The following is a 13,588-nucleotide window of genomic DNA, read 5'->3' as shown; positions in this document are numbered from 1 at the left end:
TTTTTTTCTCTCTTTTTCTCTTGACAGTTTTTCTTTCCACTGGAACTGAGTGGCATCAACTTTTTCTATCCAGCCTTTGTTTCTTCACAGTTGTATACTTGACTTTTAAAATAATTACAGTTAAAAATTATTCTCCATTTTCCCATCTCAGATTTCACTTTTTCCCTGCTCAATATAGACAACTGGACCTTAAAATCCCCACAGAATTACTAAAAAATTTTAACAAGCAATATTGAGAAATACATTCTTTGCAGTGTCATCCAGCTATCAGAATTTTTTAAAACCCACTAATATTACTTGAAAATTGGATTGCTTCAGTATCAGCGGCTCAGAATTGAAATTTCCTGTGACATCTTCCAAAAGGAAGAAATGATCTTTTGAAGATCAGCCCACTCAGATCTGAGGAGACCAAGTTATTTTTATGAGGTAATATGAACCCCCATTCAATGTCATTTTTTTTTTTTTATTTGGATTGTTCCTTTTCTTTGTCCATAACCGCATCAGAAAGCCACAGGCTGTGTCTATTCAAAGTTTGGTTTAGCATTGCAGCATAGTGCTGAAAATCTGTTCCTAACACCGCAAGCAAGCCAGCACGCAAACTTCAGGAAGACATCTCACTACCCTATGTCTGGGGGTTTTCCTTCCAATAGCTATTGACATCTCTACAAAGCACTTAAGGACCTTGTAATGAAAACACAAGTTAGATTTTAAATACTGTAATTACTGTGCTACTCTACTAGACTGAAACCAATATTTCAACTGATCCAGTTGCAAATTTTAGGGTGGAGTAAAGATTTAGGGACATGAAGCAGAGCCCCATGCTAGTTTGTTGTTGAAGGTTGCCTCTATGAGACCCAGCTGCGAAGTGATTCCTGGTCATTTATGCTTTGGAATCAAGTGAAGTTGGATATGGCCACCAAACCCCTGTTTTTCCTGTTCTTGGATACAGAAAGTGGTGTGCCTTAACCATGCTGATCTTATGGTCCACCTAGCATTTGTGTACCTTAAATGAATAAGTCTTTACCCATACTCAAATGCGGGGACCCGGGTGTGAGAAATGGGTCTCTCAGAGCATACGGCAAGATGACGCCAACCCACTGGCAGAACACAAGGGAAAGAGTTGTCAGTCATAAGGAATAAATTCCACTTATGCACAAACTTCATGCAGATATAATGGCTTTGTTAGATGAACAATGAAATAAAGAGTGCTGGGTTGAAGCACAAGAGAGATGGAAAGTCCTGTGAGGCCTTTTTAATGAAGAGAATTTTGCCCAGGTGCAGCACGTAAGGTGTGACTGTCTCATGTTTTGGTGACTCTACAGTCACACATGGGAATAGGAACATATTTTCTTACTTGTTTAATGCTTATGGCTGTTGATTTATGGAAAGTTTGATTTCTCAACTACTATCTGAATCACTGACAGTTATTCAAAACAGGGCTCTGCTCAATAGCAGGTCAAGAAGGGCGTGTGCTGCTCCTCAGTCACATTCCTCATTCAGAGTTTCTCATTCATACCATTTCACAGGGGATTCCTCTGTTAACCAGCTGCTTCAGAAACTTACATGACAACTGTCAAGGCTTGGATTCCTATTTTTTAACATTGAACATAAAATCTCATTTGAATATAAAAATAGGATATCGAATGTATTTGTGTGTATGACCATCTGCCTAAATATATATTTGAGGGTTTTTGTGGTTCGCTCTGAGGCTCTACCTCAAGCCTTTCCCAGTCCCTGTAGTTTTTCTGTGAAAATTAAAATATATATATCGTTATCATCAGAGATGAGTCTCTTCTCACGTATAGTAGTTTTGCACTAGCCTCCACAGGAGGAGCAGTAAACAAAATAAATTGCAAAGGTTTCCCAAACAGCCAGGCACAGAGAAAATAAAATAAATCAAACAAGTAACATTTTTGTCATGTAATCTGTTTTACAAGCCTAGCATGGAAACCAGGGGAATCAAACAATAGTAAAATTCAGCCTGTGGTTAGAAATATTTTTTGAAAAAGCACTACTTTTCCTTTGCCCTTCTTGCTCCAAGCCCCCCCATCACAGGCTCCCTGGCAGTGGGACTCGGGGATAATCTCCTGGAATACCTGAGGTGTAGAAGCCAACAGGATTAAAGCACCTCGTGCTCCTCAGCACGGTCATGTGATGACCTCCTGATCCCAGCAAAAGGCATCATTTCCCAGCAAAGTTATCACTTCATTTTACCTATACGTTGTTCCTGCCCCGCTGGGATTCTCCCTAAGCATAAGGAAATAATTCATAATGCTTTTAGTAAAAAAAAAAAAACAACAAAATCACTCTTACTAATTACAGTGGTAGCTGAAGAAAACTGTGGATAATTCATGTGTAATTTGCCCAGCAGTAAAACAACTGCTGTCCCTTTGCTTTAAGGGGCATCTTCAAAGAATGTATAACTTCTAATGCCACCCATACAGCTCTGTTAGCTCTGATCAGCCTAATGTATAAGGAGAAAGAGGTGGGTGGTCTGGAGGCTGCCCAGTAACATATTGAGTAAAGAACACAGATATGGTGTTTGCAAACTGCCTGACGGGAGAAAAACAGGAGTCAAGGTTTGTTTTCCAGGTCCAGAGACAGCTGCTTGAAGTGCTTTCTGCAAATCTATTGGCAGATTGCCTGTATTCCCCACAAAACTGACAAAACTGCGGAGAAGATTTGGGTGCAGATTTCGCTATGTCATTAACTGTCAAAGCGCTATGGATTCTAGGGGAACAAAAAATTATTTTTTTCTGAAAAGTTTATCGCTTCCCTTGTGAAGTTACTTTGCCATATGCTGGCCCGGGAAAGGCAGCTCACACTGAAATATAAAAATGCCAAGCCAAACCATTTATTCTGGTTCTGCCCTATGTTCACACTTAGTCTGACCACATTTTATGTTTGCTTCTTCTTAAAGTAGATAGCTTACCCCCAAATGGTTTATTTTCTCATTTTTAGGTTCACTGTGCTTATTTAACTAATCAGATTCTTCTGGGTCTTTTTTTAAACAACCATTTACTCTAAGGCATATAATCAAACAAGGAATTTGAAGAGCTGACAATTGTTTCTGTGTCCAAATTTTAATTTTACTTCCTCTCCAATTGCCAGAGGAAAGCAATCATGTGCTAGACAGAAGGTGAAAGTTTATAATAAGTGCCTGTATTTTGAAACCTGTAGGGGGTGGGGGAAAAAGTCACTTGGCTTTCACCCAGAACATGTGATAATCAGATTAACCCTGAAGTGTATTTTGTGTGTAAATGCATCCAGGGTAGGAATGGGGAAGGACATTGGAGGGTGTACTGTAGCAGAAGTCAGCAGCAAAGCATTCCTGGTGGAGGGGAGGAATTTCTTTCACACGCAGGACTTTGGAGGGGTCAGAGAGAGCACTCCATGCACTGAAGCGTAACGCCGATGCTCTCCTGCTGCTCTGTGAGGATGTCACTGTTTGCCATGGGTTTTCTGCTAGTCATCCTTCAGCCATCCACCGGGCAGTTCCCCAGAGCCTGTGCAAACACGCAGAGCTTGCTGAGGAAGGAGTGCTGTCCCCCCTGGGATGGAGACGGGTCCCCTTGTGGGGAGCTTTCCAGCAGAGGGTCCTGCCAGAACATCCTTCTCTCTCAGGCTCCGCTGGGACCACAGTTCCCTTTCTCAGGAGTGGATGACAGAGAGGACTGGCCCTCTGTATTTTACAACCGGACATGTAAATGCGAAGGCAACTTCAAGGGATTCAACTGTGGGGAGTGCAAGTTTGGTTTCTCAGGACTCAACTGCACTGAAAGGCAACTGAGAACAAGAAGAAACATCTTCCAGCTCACCACCAGTGAGAAGGACAAGTTTCTTGCCTACCTTAACTTGGCAAAGAACACCCCTAGCCAGGACTATGTTATTGCTACTGGCACGTATACTCAGATGAACAATGGCTCCAACCCCATGTTCAGAAACATCAACGTGTATGATCTCTTTGTGTGGATGCATTATTATGCCTCTCGAGACACACTTTTAGGTGGGTCCAGTGTGTGGCGGGACATTGATTTTGCCCATGAAGCCCCAGGGTTTCTGCCTTGGCATCGGGTCTTTCTTTTGATGTGGGAACGTGAGATCCAGAAGATAACAGGTGATGAGAACTTCACCATCCCCTACTGGGACTGGCGAGATGCAGAGGACTGTGTGGTCTGCACTGATGAATACATGGGTGGCAGACATCCCACCAACCCTAATTTACTCAGCCCAGCATCATTTTTCTCCTCGTGGCAGGTAAGGACAGACCAAGGGGAAGGGGAAGGGAGAACCTCATTGTGCCGGAATTATCCTACCTGACTCTAGGCACTTAAGTGAGCTGCACAAGCTGGGAGCTTAGCTGTGCTGCATTCCCTTAGATGTTCCTGGAGAGAAAGTAACATTACCAGAGAGCAAATCAGCTTTTATGTGGACTTACTCTTCATTTAGAGCTGTTCATTTGCCTCTTTGTCTCTTCTCTCTCTGACTGTAGGATTTAGGCTGCTTAATTAAGAACCTAAAGTTAAGGTGGAAGGAGGAAAGTTATGCCTTTGTGTCCAGACATGGCCTTTAGCAGGCTAAACAGGCTTGGGTCTGCTGAAGCAGTCAGGTGAGAAAAAGCAGGACTTATGTACACAAATTGCTAGCACACAACCATTGCAAGACAGTTGGTGACTGAATGATGGAAATAGAAGCAAAGAGTTTTCAGAGGCTCTACCCTTCTCCCAGTGCCTTCTACCATCCAAGAGTTAAAAACTATCCAATTAAGATTGTTTGCTTTCAAATTAAAAACAAACAAACAAAATACATGTGTAGAGTGCAGAAGAACCAGCTGTGTAATTCACATCAGTAGTTCAAAAGATATATAAGAAGTAATCTCTGTTGCTCAGAGGAACTAAGTAGTAAACTGAATAGCTATTCCTGCCACTTAAAAGCACTGCAAATTAAAGCAAGGTAAATTTACATATTTACATAGGTGATATGTTCTCATATAGCTGAACTGTACTGTGCTGTTCTAACACTAAGAGCTTCTAGACTTTTTTTTGTCTCTTGCTTATTATTGCCACATCGCCTAAAATACAGTACAAAGGTCTATTGGCTTCCATGGACACACTCCATCATGACAATAGCAACAGTCCCTTCTGGCACTGAAGACTATGATTAAGTTGGTGTAAATCTATCTTTGTTCTATTTATTTCTGTAGCAACAGCCCAAATGAAGGTTGGGCAGTTTTAGTGATTTAATGAAAAGTGAAAGAGATACAAGCTCCAGCAGCTCTCTGATATTCCGGCATTGCAAAACAGCAACTAACTGGGCTGGTTATACTGTATTTAGTCTTGATTTGTGTCCTCTGAACAATATAGGCTGTGTATATACCTGTAAATTCAAACATTCCCATATACTGTAACAGACCTATTTTAGGACATTCTCTGGTATACGATTTGTATGTATTGACTAGTTCTCCCCCAAAAAAGTACTTTTCAGGGACCATTTCCAGGAGAATGTTTGCATATAGCCACCCTGTTTCGGTGGCTAAGATGGTTTAACTGGCATAGACATGGATTATTTCGTGCCATTTGGCCTCACTGCCCAGGAAAGTTCCTGGCCACATTTAATTTACCAGTGTAGGTGTAGCCATAAAGTAGATATAACTACAAGCATGTATTTTCATCCCATTTTCCAAGATTCTGCTCATTTCTAGCAGTATGAATCTGGACGAACTCTCCTAACTTAATTAAATTGCATTGCCAGAATGAAGTGGATCTGACACTGTCCTGCACTGAAACTAGAATTGCACTGGTTACATGTGTCAAGTGGAGCTATCAATACAATATATTGGATGAGATAACCAAGGTAGTAGAAGGCAGGTAGTATAAAGGAACCAGCAAGTTGCTAGCAGGATTTTCTAAAAGACCTGGAGGGGTCACATAGTTATGTTTAGCTCGTTTTTTCAAAGGTACTATTAATCATATCCAGAGTCTTTGAATTTTTCCATCCTGGTAATAAGTACCCAGAAAATTTACAAGTAGCAATTAATATATTTGAGAAACAGTCAGGTTTATAACTTTTAATTTAAGGTCAGTTCCCACAAATATATTCTGAAAATAAAGACAATTTTTTATTAAACAAGTTGTTTTAACAGATATTTTTGTATAACTTTAATAGGTGCAACAATAAAAATTGTGCTATGTTTAAAACACATTCAGTGTAGTGTATATATGTAAGAGCTCCTAAGTCCTTTGCTGAAGTTTTCCAAGTAATTTGTGAAAATGGGTGCTTATCACTTACATTTTTCAGCCACTTCTGGAAATGCCACACTTTTATCAAAATTTCCAAAACAGGGCTACAATAACTTTACCTTCAGAGGGTATTATTCCCCTTTAACATCTTCTATATATGTGTATCTCTGCTGCCTTATCTAGAGAAAGAATGAAAGAGATTGAACAGATCTGCATTTTCAATCAGTGAGTTTGGGGCGAAGATACAACACAAACTGATATTTCTTTATTAGCTTTGAATCCAAATTTAAACAATTGCTTATGATGGAATAACTTAGTCCATGCAGTTCCTTCAAGTAGCACAAAGTAAGAGATCAGAATCTCACTCCAGAAAATCAAAAAGGAACAAAAATAGCCTTAGCTTGAACCAGAAAACAGCCATAGATCTGCTGCAGAATACGCTGATTATCCAAGCTCTGTAGCTAAACAGCAAGAGAAAAAAAAAAAGAGGAGGATCCAGAAATGTGAAGGAATTTAGGCTTTTAATACGCATTCAAAATAAAAAGAGGGCAAGAGAAACCTTTTGAATAACATATCTATAATATGGTGTCCTTTTTAGAATTTTAAGTCTCTTTCCAAAGCATAACAAAACAATGCATGCTATGTTAGGAAATAGTTCTAGATTTATTGAAAAAAAGGTAAAGTGCCTATTTGCAGAACAGCATCTCTCTTTTTTTTAGTCCCTAAGAAAGGAGAAAATACTTTATTCCATTGAGAAGTTGCCATGGCAACGTGGCTACCCATGAATACATGCTGAAATTCTTGCTTTCACCTTACTTTTTCTTCAACATGCTGCTGTTACCACTTAGCTGAATGAATTATCTGTCCACATTTTTCTCATGTTTATCATCTAAGTGAAACTTCTGATTCCTGCCTCTGTTTTTACCAGCAAGACTATTAGGAATCTTTAGTGGTTTTATTTGTTTGCTTGGCTCATGTTTTAGGGTAGGTGGAAAGGATCTTCTCATGTTTTCAGTTACTTGTTTGTGATGATTCAAGTGTTGTATTCAGAATTAGGACTGCATGACACCTACTAATGCTTTACCAAATTTGCAATTCCATGCTGACTTAACAGAAGGCTATGTGGGAAATGGTGATCTTCCACGACATTTTGAGAGTTTTTTGTTTTGGTGCCCATCTCTATAATTATTCACGGTAATGGATTTTCTAAAGAAGTAATTATTATGCCTCACTGAAAGAGTAGGTGAAATTCTGTTCTCCTCTGCACCAGAACTAATTTGGAGAAATAACTGAAGTCAGTGAAGTTACAAATGCATAAAAAGTCTTCTGCAAATAAAAGCAGAATCTTTCTGCTGGCAGTTAACATTAGAGTTTGGGGATCCCCACAGTGTGCTAGACAGATGATGAAGAAAATAAAGCAGGAGAATGTAAGTGCTCTTTTAGGTTTATAACAAGCAGTCTATACCACTAACATTAGCCCCCTGTATTTTGTCTCTCCTAAAAGAAGAGTGACTTGAGAGAAGTAATTGCATTACGTGGAGAGCTGTCTGCTCTCAGATGTGCTGGTGTAAGCCTGCAGCCAATTCTTTGTTGCAAGCACTGAGAATTTCCCTTAGCACTTCATTCTGTATCACCCTGCAGAACCGCTTACACAAATGCAAAGCTACTACAAAAGGGAAAAAAGTTACACAAATAGAAAATGGATATAATGCTCCTGAACTAATGATGACAGTACTTTAGATCCATTACGTGAAAACAGGACTTCATAAGAAATACAAAATTTAGCTATTCAGACACAGTTATTTAATTCTAAGCACAGTTTATCAGGGAGTTGTATTGCCAGCTGAATAGTCTGAGACGATCATTTGAACCACTATTTTATGTCCACCTTTAAAAACTGCAAGAAATGTTCAAAAATACAAACACCAAAAGCCAACACTTCTTGATTCTTAAATCTGCCAAAGTCTTACATTCATCTGCTTGTGGATGCTTGAGTATCGCATGAATTCAATGACTTTTTTTTTTATTGCAACTTAATAGGTTTTGGTGCCAGCTACAGGCTGGTAAATTAAAAAAACCCAACAGCCCAAATAGAGTAAGTAACTGTAAAATAAAAGTTTATCAAGACTGGTCTCCTAATGATATGCTTACATGGATTATAAATTTGAAACATTTCCCATCACAAAGAGAGAAGTCTCCACATGCCACACCTCATTACCGCAGCCTCAGGGAATCAGGATCTGTGCACAGCAGGAGCAGCCACAGGGGTATCCTCAGCCTCTTTATGTCACTGTAACCTCAAAGTAATACCCCTTCTTCCACGGGATCACCAGTGGGTGACAGTAGAGTTTGGCCTGTGCTTGCTTGGCTGTTCTCTAGCATATAGCTCAGGAGTTGTGTAGTGTAAAAGATAAACATCTTCAGAGGTGTATAAATTAATAGTTAAGGCATTTCAGAAAAATTGGGTTTTGTTAATAATTCACCAGAAAAAGAAGCCTACCTCTAGAGAGATGTGTCTTTGTGAATTTGCGGTAGACGTGGAGACAGCAACACTAAAGGTACAGCTTAGAGACAGCCAGAGAGCAGGGAATCACGGTCTGCCAAACCAGAAAGCGTTAATGAATATTTTGGCAGTAGTTGACAACAGAGTTTCCTACACCACCCCAGCACTATTTTGAGGTGCTGAATGGTTGTAAGTTACCCCCCAGTTCTGGGCTGCCTCTGAGCAAAGAGATGAAACTCAGCCAGCTTTTACTGACGGCTGAGAAAATACCTTGAAGGCCCTGGGTTTGTTTCAGTGCTGTCACTTCATGTTTGTCTCATCTCCTTTTAGCCTGAGTTTCACAGCTCCTCCAGTTAATGCATACGCTGTAAGGGTCAGAAAGATAATTAATGACCTTATCCTTGCACAAAGATGTTTCTTATAATTTCTTTGAAGCTTTGCTTTCCAAATTTTCTTCTTTCCATTCAGTCCTCTGCCTATTTTACCTTTCCATTCCTGCTAATATTCGGGAGTGCATGAAGAACCAGCTATAAATATACACAGTCTCTTAAAAACTTTTTCGTCTGCTATAAAGTTCTGCTTATAAAAGCAAGCTCCCAAAGCACAGTATGTTCTGTTGCAGGTTATTTGGGGATTTCCTTGTATTTTCCCAGTTTGGTGAGCAAATGGCTTCTGGATGCCACTTAATTAGGATTAGATTATGCCAGGCCCTAATGCAGCCAAAAAAGTAAGAATTAAACCTCTTTAGAATTGCCAAATGTTTTAAATCCAGTGTGAGGGCTGCACTTTAATCCTGTTCCCAAGCAAGGGTGTGAGAATAAGTAGAGAAAGACAGAGAAAGGCAATGAACCAGTACAAAATCACTTTTGGCTGCATGGTGAGACCCAAGGCTCCAGTTCAGGAGCCTAGACTTCATGTAGGACAAATGGAGACAAGAGGATGTGTCAAGGAGGGCCAGGAGGTGCCCACACCACATCCTTGGGAGAGCTGGGATGGGTGCCACAGATAAGCAAGTCATGTGGTTGCTCTGGCTGTAGTCTGAAGTGGTTCTTTTAGCCTATATCAACCTGGAGCATAACACTATGAAAACATGCTGATATAGTTTCTGGACAGGGGCAGACTCTTGCTCGGTGGGCTCAGAAGAGAAGCAGAGCAAGGGACCACCTCTAAAGGAAGCAGAGGCATGGATTAACCCTTTGAGTGGCCGTACTTCCCCAGCAAACTAAGGAACTTCAGATCACTTTGTAAGTGAGCAGCTATTTCAATACCACAGAAAATCACCTTTTTCCAAGTGTTCAAGTATATATTCCCTGTATTGCATGTCCCTGTGAGCACAGATCTAATAAGTCCAAAGCAACCAAAAAGAATTTGTCACTAAAACCCCCCAAAGCTTTGAATTTAAAAATAGCAGACAAAGGACAACACTGCTGAAGACTCCTGTAATGTAATTCACTTTATTTAGGCACAGGGGCTCTAGTCTGTGCAAGCAGTTGCAAACTAAAAGACAAAAAGCTTTCCCATTTGTGAAAGAGTGCGAGACAGCAGCAATGCTTCCATGCATTTAGTCTGTTTTCTAAGAAACGATACAAAGAGCTGTGCTAAAGATCTCAACTGCAGTGCACGGAGGGATTTTTTTTGCTGGGTGCTACAAGGCCCAGGAGCAATGCTGTGTATTCTGGACTGCCATCTACTGGCATTTGCTCTGCTGACTACTTACATAAGCTTTTCCTCAGAGCATCTTCCTAACAATTTCCCTGGAGCTGGTGAATTTACACATGCAGGAGAGCAGGCATTGGGTGTAGTTTGAATACAAAGCTTTGTCCAGGGTGAACTGAGTAATTGGCTCAGGACTGTTCTGAAAGGGAACAAAAAATCATGTGTGAAAACAGCATGTTGCTGATAGAAAGTTCTCCTGCTGAATGAAGAGAAGGCAATGATGTGACCCATTTTGTGTGTGCTTTATGCAGATTACATCCAGAAAGAACCATTTAACTGACCTATGTTCTGTTACCACTTACACATCACATGATTGGTAAAACAGCAAATTATAGTTTCAGGATAGACCCATAATTTATATTACCCAAGTTACACCTTTCTGGAAAAACATCCTGGTTAATTTTATGGCCAGACTTTAATTTTTAGTTCAGAACAAATAGCAGAAGGTCATAGATAAGCATTTTCATTCCTGCTCCTTATGTCGACATTTCTTGACCATAAGTTACGAGATGCCTTTGGCTTCTGTTTAGGATGAAATCGGTTAGCCAGACAGTTAATCAGGGCTACACTGAGACATAAATGGAAAAAAAAAGATTAGCACTCTAACCTCATTTATAAGCCTCATAACAATAACAGTTGCATTAAATCCCACTGAAATAGATAAAGAGAACGAAGGGGAAATGTTCCTTTATTTAGATATATTTGAGCTCATGCTTGAAGATTCCCTGTCTGAATATCTGAATAGCTCGTCTTGAAGGCAGCATGTGATTCCTCTTCAGGACCCAATGGGGATATATCCCCAGGGCAGTGGGGAAAGGATGAAAAGATATGAGATGGCAGGGCAGAGAAGCCAGAAGAAGATATGGACCTAGATAAGGTCCACAGGAAACAGAGCTGAACAGAAAATCCACATGTATGCAGTTTCTGAGCCAAGTGCCAACTGGGAAATGTGTTGAGCTCCACCAGCCGAGACATACTTGCCTTCTTCAATAATGCACTTCTAGGGGCATAAGACTGTGCACTTTTATAAACAAAGAAATAACTAGAGCATCTCCCTCAGCCTGAATCATCCCTCTATTTTCCTTCTAATGGGAATAAACTCTCTCAGTAGCACAAAACAATCATAAAAACAACACCGTAACTACGCTTTGTGTTTATAACTGTAGGTCTCTCCCTGTTGCTACCTCTCCCTTCTCGGTTGGGATTCTTAAAAGAGACTTCTTAGAAGCACAGTCCTGACCTCAGTTCCTCTTAGAAGCACAATCCTGACCCACGTGATGAGCTTCTCGGGGGAATGTGCACATGAAACTCTCTGCTGGACAACTACCTACAGCCTCCAAGGGCAACTTAGTAGTTTTAACAGACTAGGGCACATTTCAGCTAATAGAGCAGTTTCTAAGGATAAATTTCTCTGATAAGCTTTCTTATCTCCTCAAAAAAAAGATGAGAATAATTTATTCATGAGATTCAAATTCATAGGAAACTTATTATTTAAGAACTTCAGATTCTTAAGAAATCTAGGTTATATCACCAGCTCCGTCGTACATTTTCTGTGAATTTGTGGTCAAATCACTTTAGAAAAGGATTCATCTCGTGTCCTTCCACTCTTTCAAAAGTTAGTTAGGCAGCAAAGCAACTTGCCTTTGGCTCTGTCTTTAGTCACTTCAGAGGCACATCCGTGCCTCCAGGGTGTGATTCATTCCATCCTAATGCAGAAGCAGAGCATTAGGTTGAACACTCTTAATTTTGCTTCCCTTGCTAACTGCAGCCCAGAGACAGTTTCTGCACTGATTTTTTTACACATTTTATTTCATTGACTTAGTCAATGGAGAGAGTTAGGCACCCCTAGAGGTAAGTACATCTCACCTACCAGACATCTGGCTTAGGAGGGCTGAATCACGCTCCGGAGATGCCTCTCTCTATTGGCTGCAGAGGTTGTCCTAAAGTGTTGCTTCAGTCTGGCAATTTGTACACAGCTAGTGTTGGTGAAATGAATCTCCCACTCACTTCCTTCACTAACAGAGAATCTCATGTTCTTCCATCCCATTCACAGCAGATAGGATTGCTTTCACTCACCTTCTTGTTCATTGTTTCGGTCCATGAAATAGAAGTACACCTCCAGGATGACAGAAGTCTGGAGGTTTCAGTGTTACGTGCTTTCTCCCCTGTGATGTCTCACTCAATAATGAGACCTGTTCTTTCTCCACACAAAGTTCTCATTAACCACATTGATTACCTGCTAACCACAGAGTCCTATATTTTGAAGGGATCTCTGGTGGTTTGGAGTTTTATTTGTTTTGGTGTTTTTTTCAGAAAAAAAGCAAAACAATAGACAGCAGTTTTGGTTCAGAGCCTCAGCCTCACCTGAAAGGGATACAAAACAACTTCTGGGAGTTTTGAGCCACTGTTGCTCTGTTTCATTTTCATAGACCCATCAGCTCTACCACTATACACACCCACCAAACCCTCTAGTCTGATCTTCGGCTTGTCATTGTATCATTATATTTTTCTCCATCCTCCATCCTGACTCCATGCGAGGCAAATTCCTGAATATAAAGTAGAAATATGAGTTAGTACTTGTACTAGCTCCCTATAGGTTTATTGTACCAGAATATGAAAAAAATCCTCCCTCTCATTCCGATCACTGGCCAAGCAGGGGATGCAGTGAGACCTACTATAAAAGCTCATGGTCACCAGAGGACCCACATCCTTAGGTAACAAATAAGTTATTGTGGCTGAAAAAGATATTGAGCAGCACCTTAGTGACACTGACAGTCTGTGTGGGCATTTTTAACCCATGGCAAATGTGAAGGATTTTGACTCAGGCAAAATCAGCTGACTACCATTTGAAGTTACATTGAACTACTTTGCTCTTCCAGGAGTCTCAAATTGGACTGGCAGCTTCCACAGATCATCTGACAAATAATGACTTCTTATGCCATGGCAACTGGACTTTGCCTGTGAACCCAGAACATTTATATAAATGATGCTGGATTCTGATAGTATTTAATATCTGTATCCATCTCTCTATTTAAGGTCCCTTTCCCAATACCCATCACTATGGTATCTCAGCTGGTGATATATGTTTATCCCTACAACATTCCTCTTAAGTAGAGCAGCATCTTTTCCC

At 40.4% G+C, this 13,588-nt stretch overlaps 1 protein-coding gene across 1 annotated transcript in view; it reads left to right on the top strand.

The window, feature by feature from the left end:
* Positions 1 to 3,414: 3,414 nt before the first annotated feature.
* The window catches only part of TYR (tyrosinase), a 51,835-nt gene continuing 41,661 nt past the window's right edge, over positions 3,415 to 13,588 (top strand). The window contains exon 1 of the mRNA XM_076330433.1: positions 3,415 to 4,257. Within this exon, the coding sequence (XP_076186548.1) occupies positions 3,415 to 4,257 (843 nt within the window). The remainder of the gene's footprint in view (positions 4,258 to 13,588) is intronic.

This window comes from Aptenodytes patagonicus, chromosome 1 (genome assembly GCF_965638725.1).
Source record: "Aptenodytes patagonicus chromosome 1, bAptPat1.pri.cur, whole genome shotgun sequence".
NCBI classification, from domain to species: domain Eukaryota; kingdom Metazoa; phylum Chordata; class Aves; order Sphenisciformes; family Spheniscidae; genus Aptenodytes; species Aptenodytes patagonicus.
Note: the sequence above shows the minus strand (reverse complement) of the source record. Positions and strands in the feature narration are given on the sequence as shown.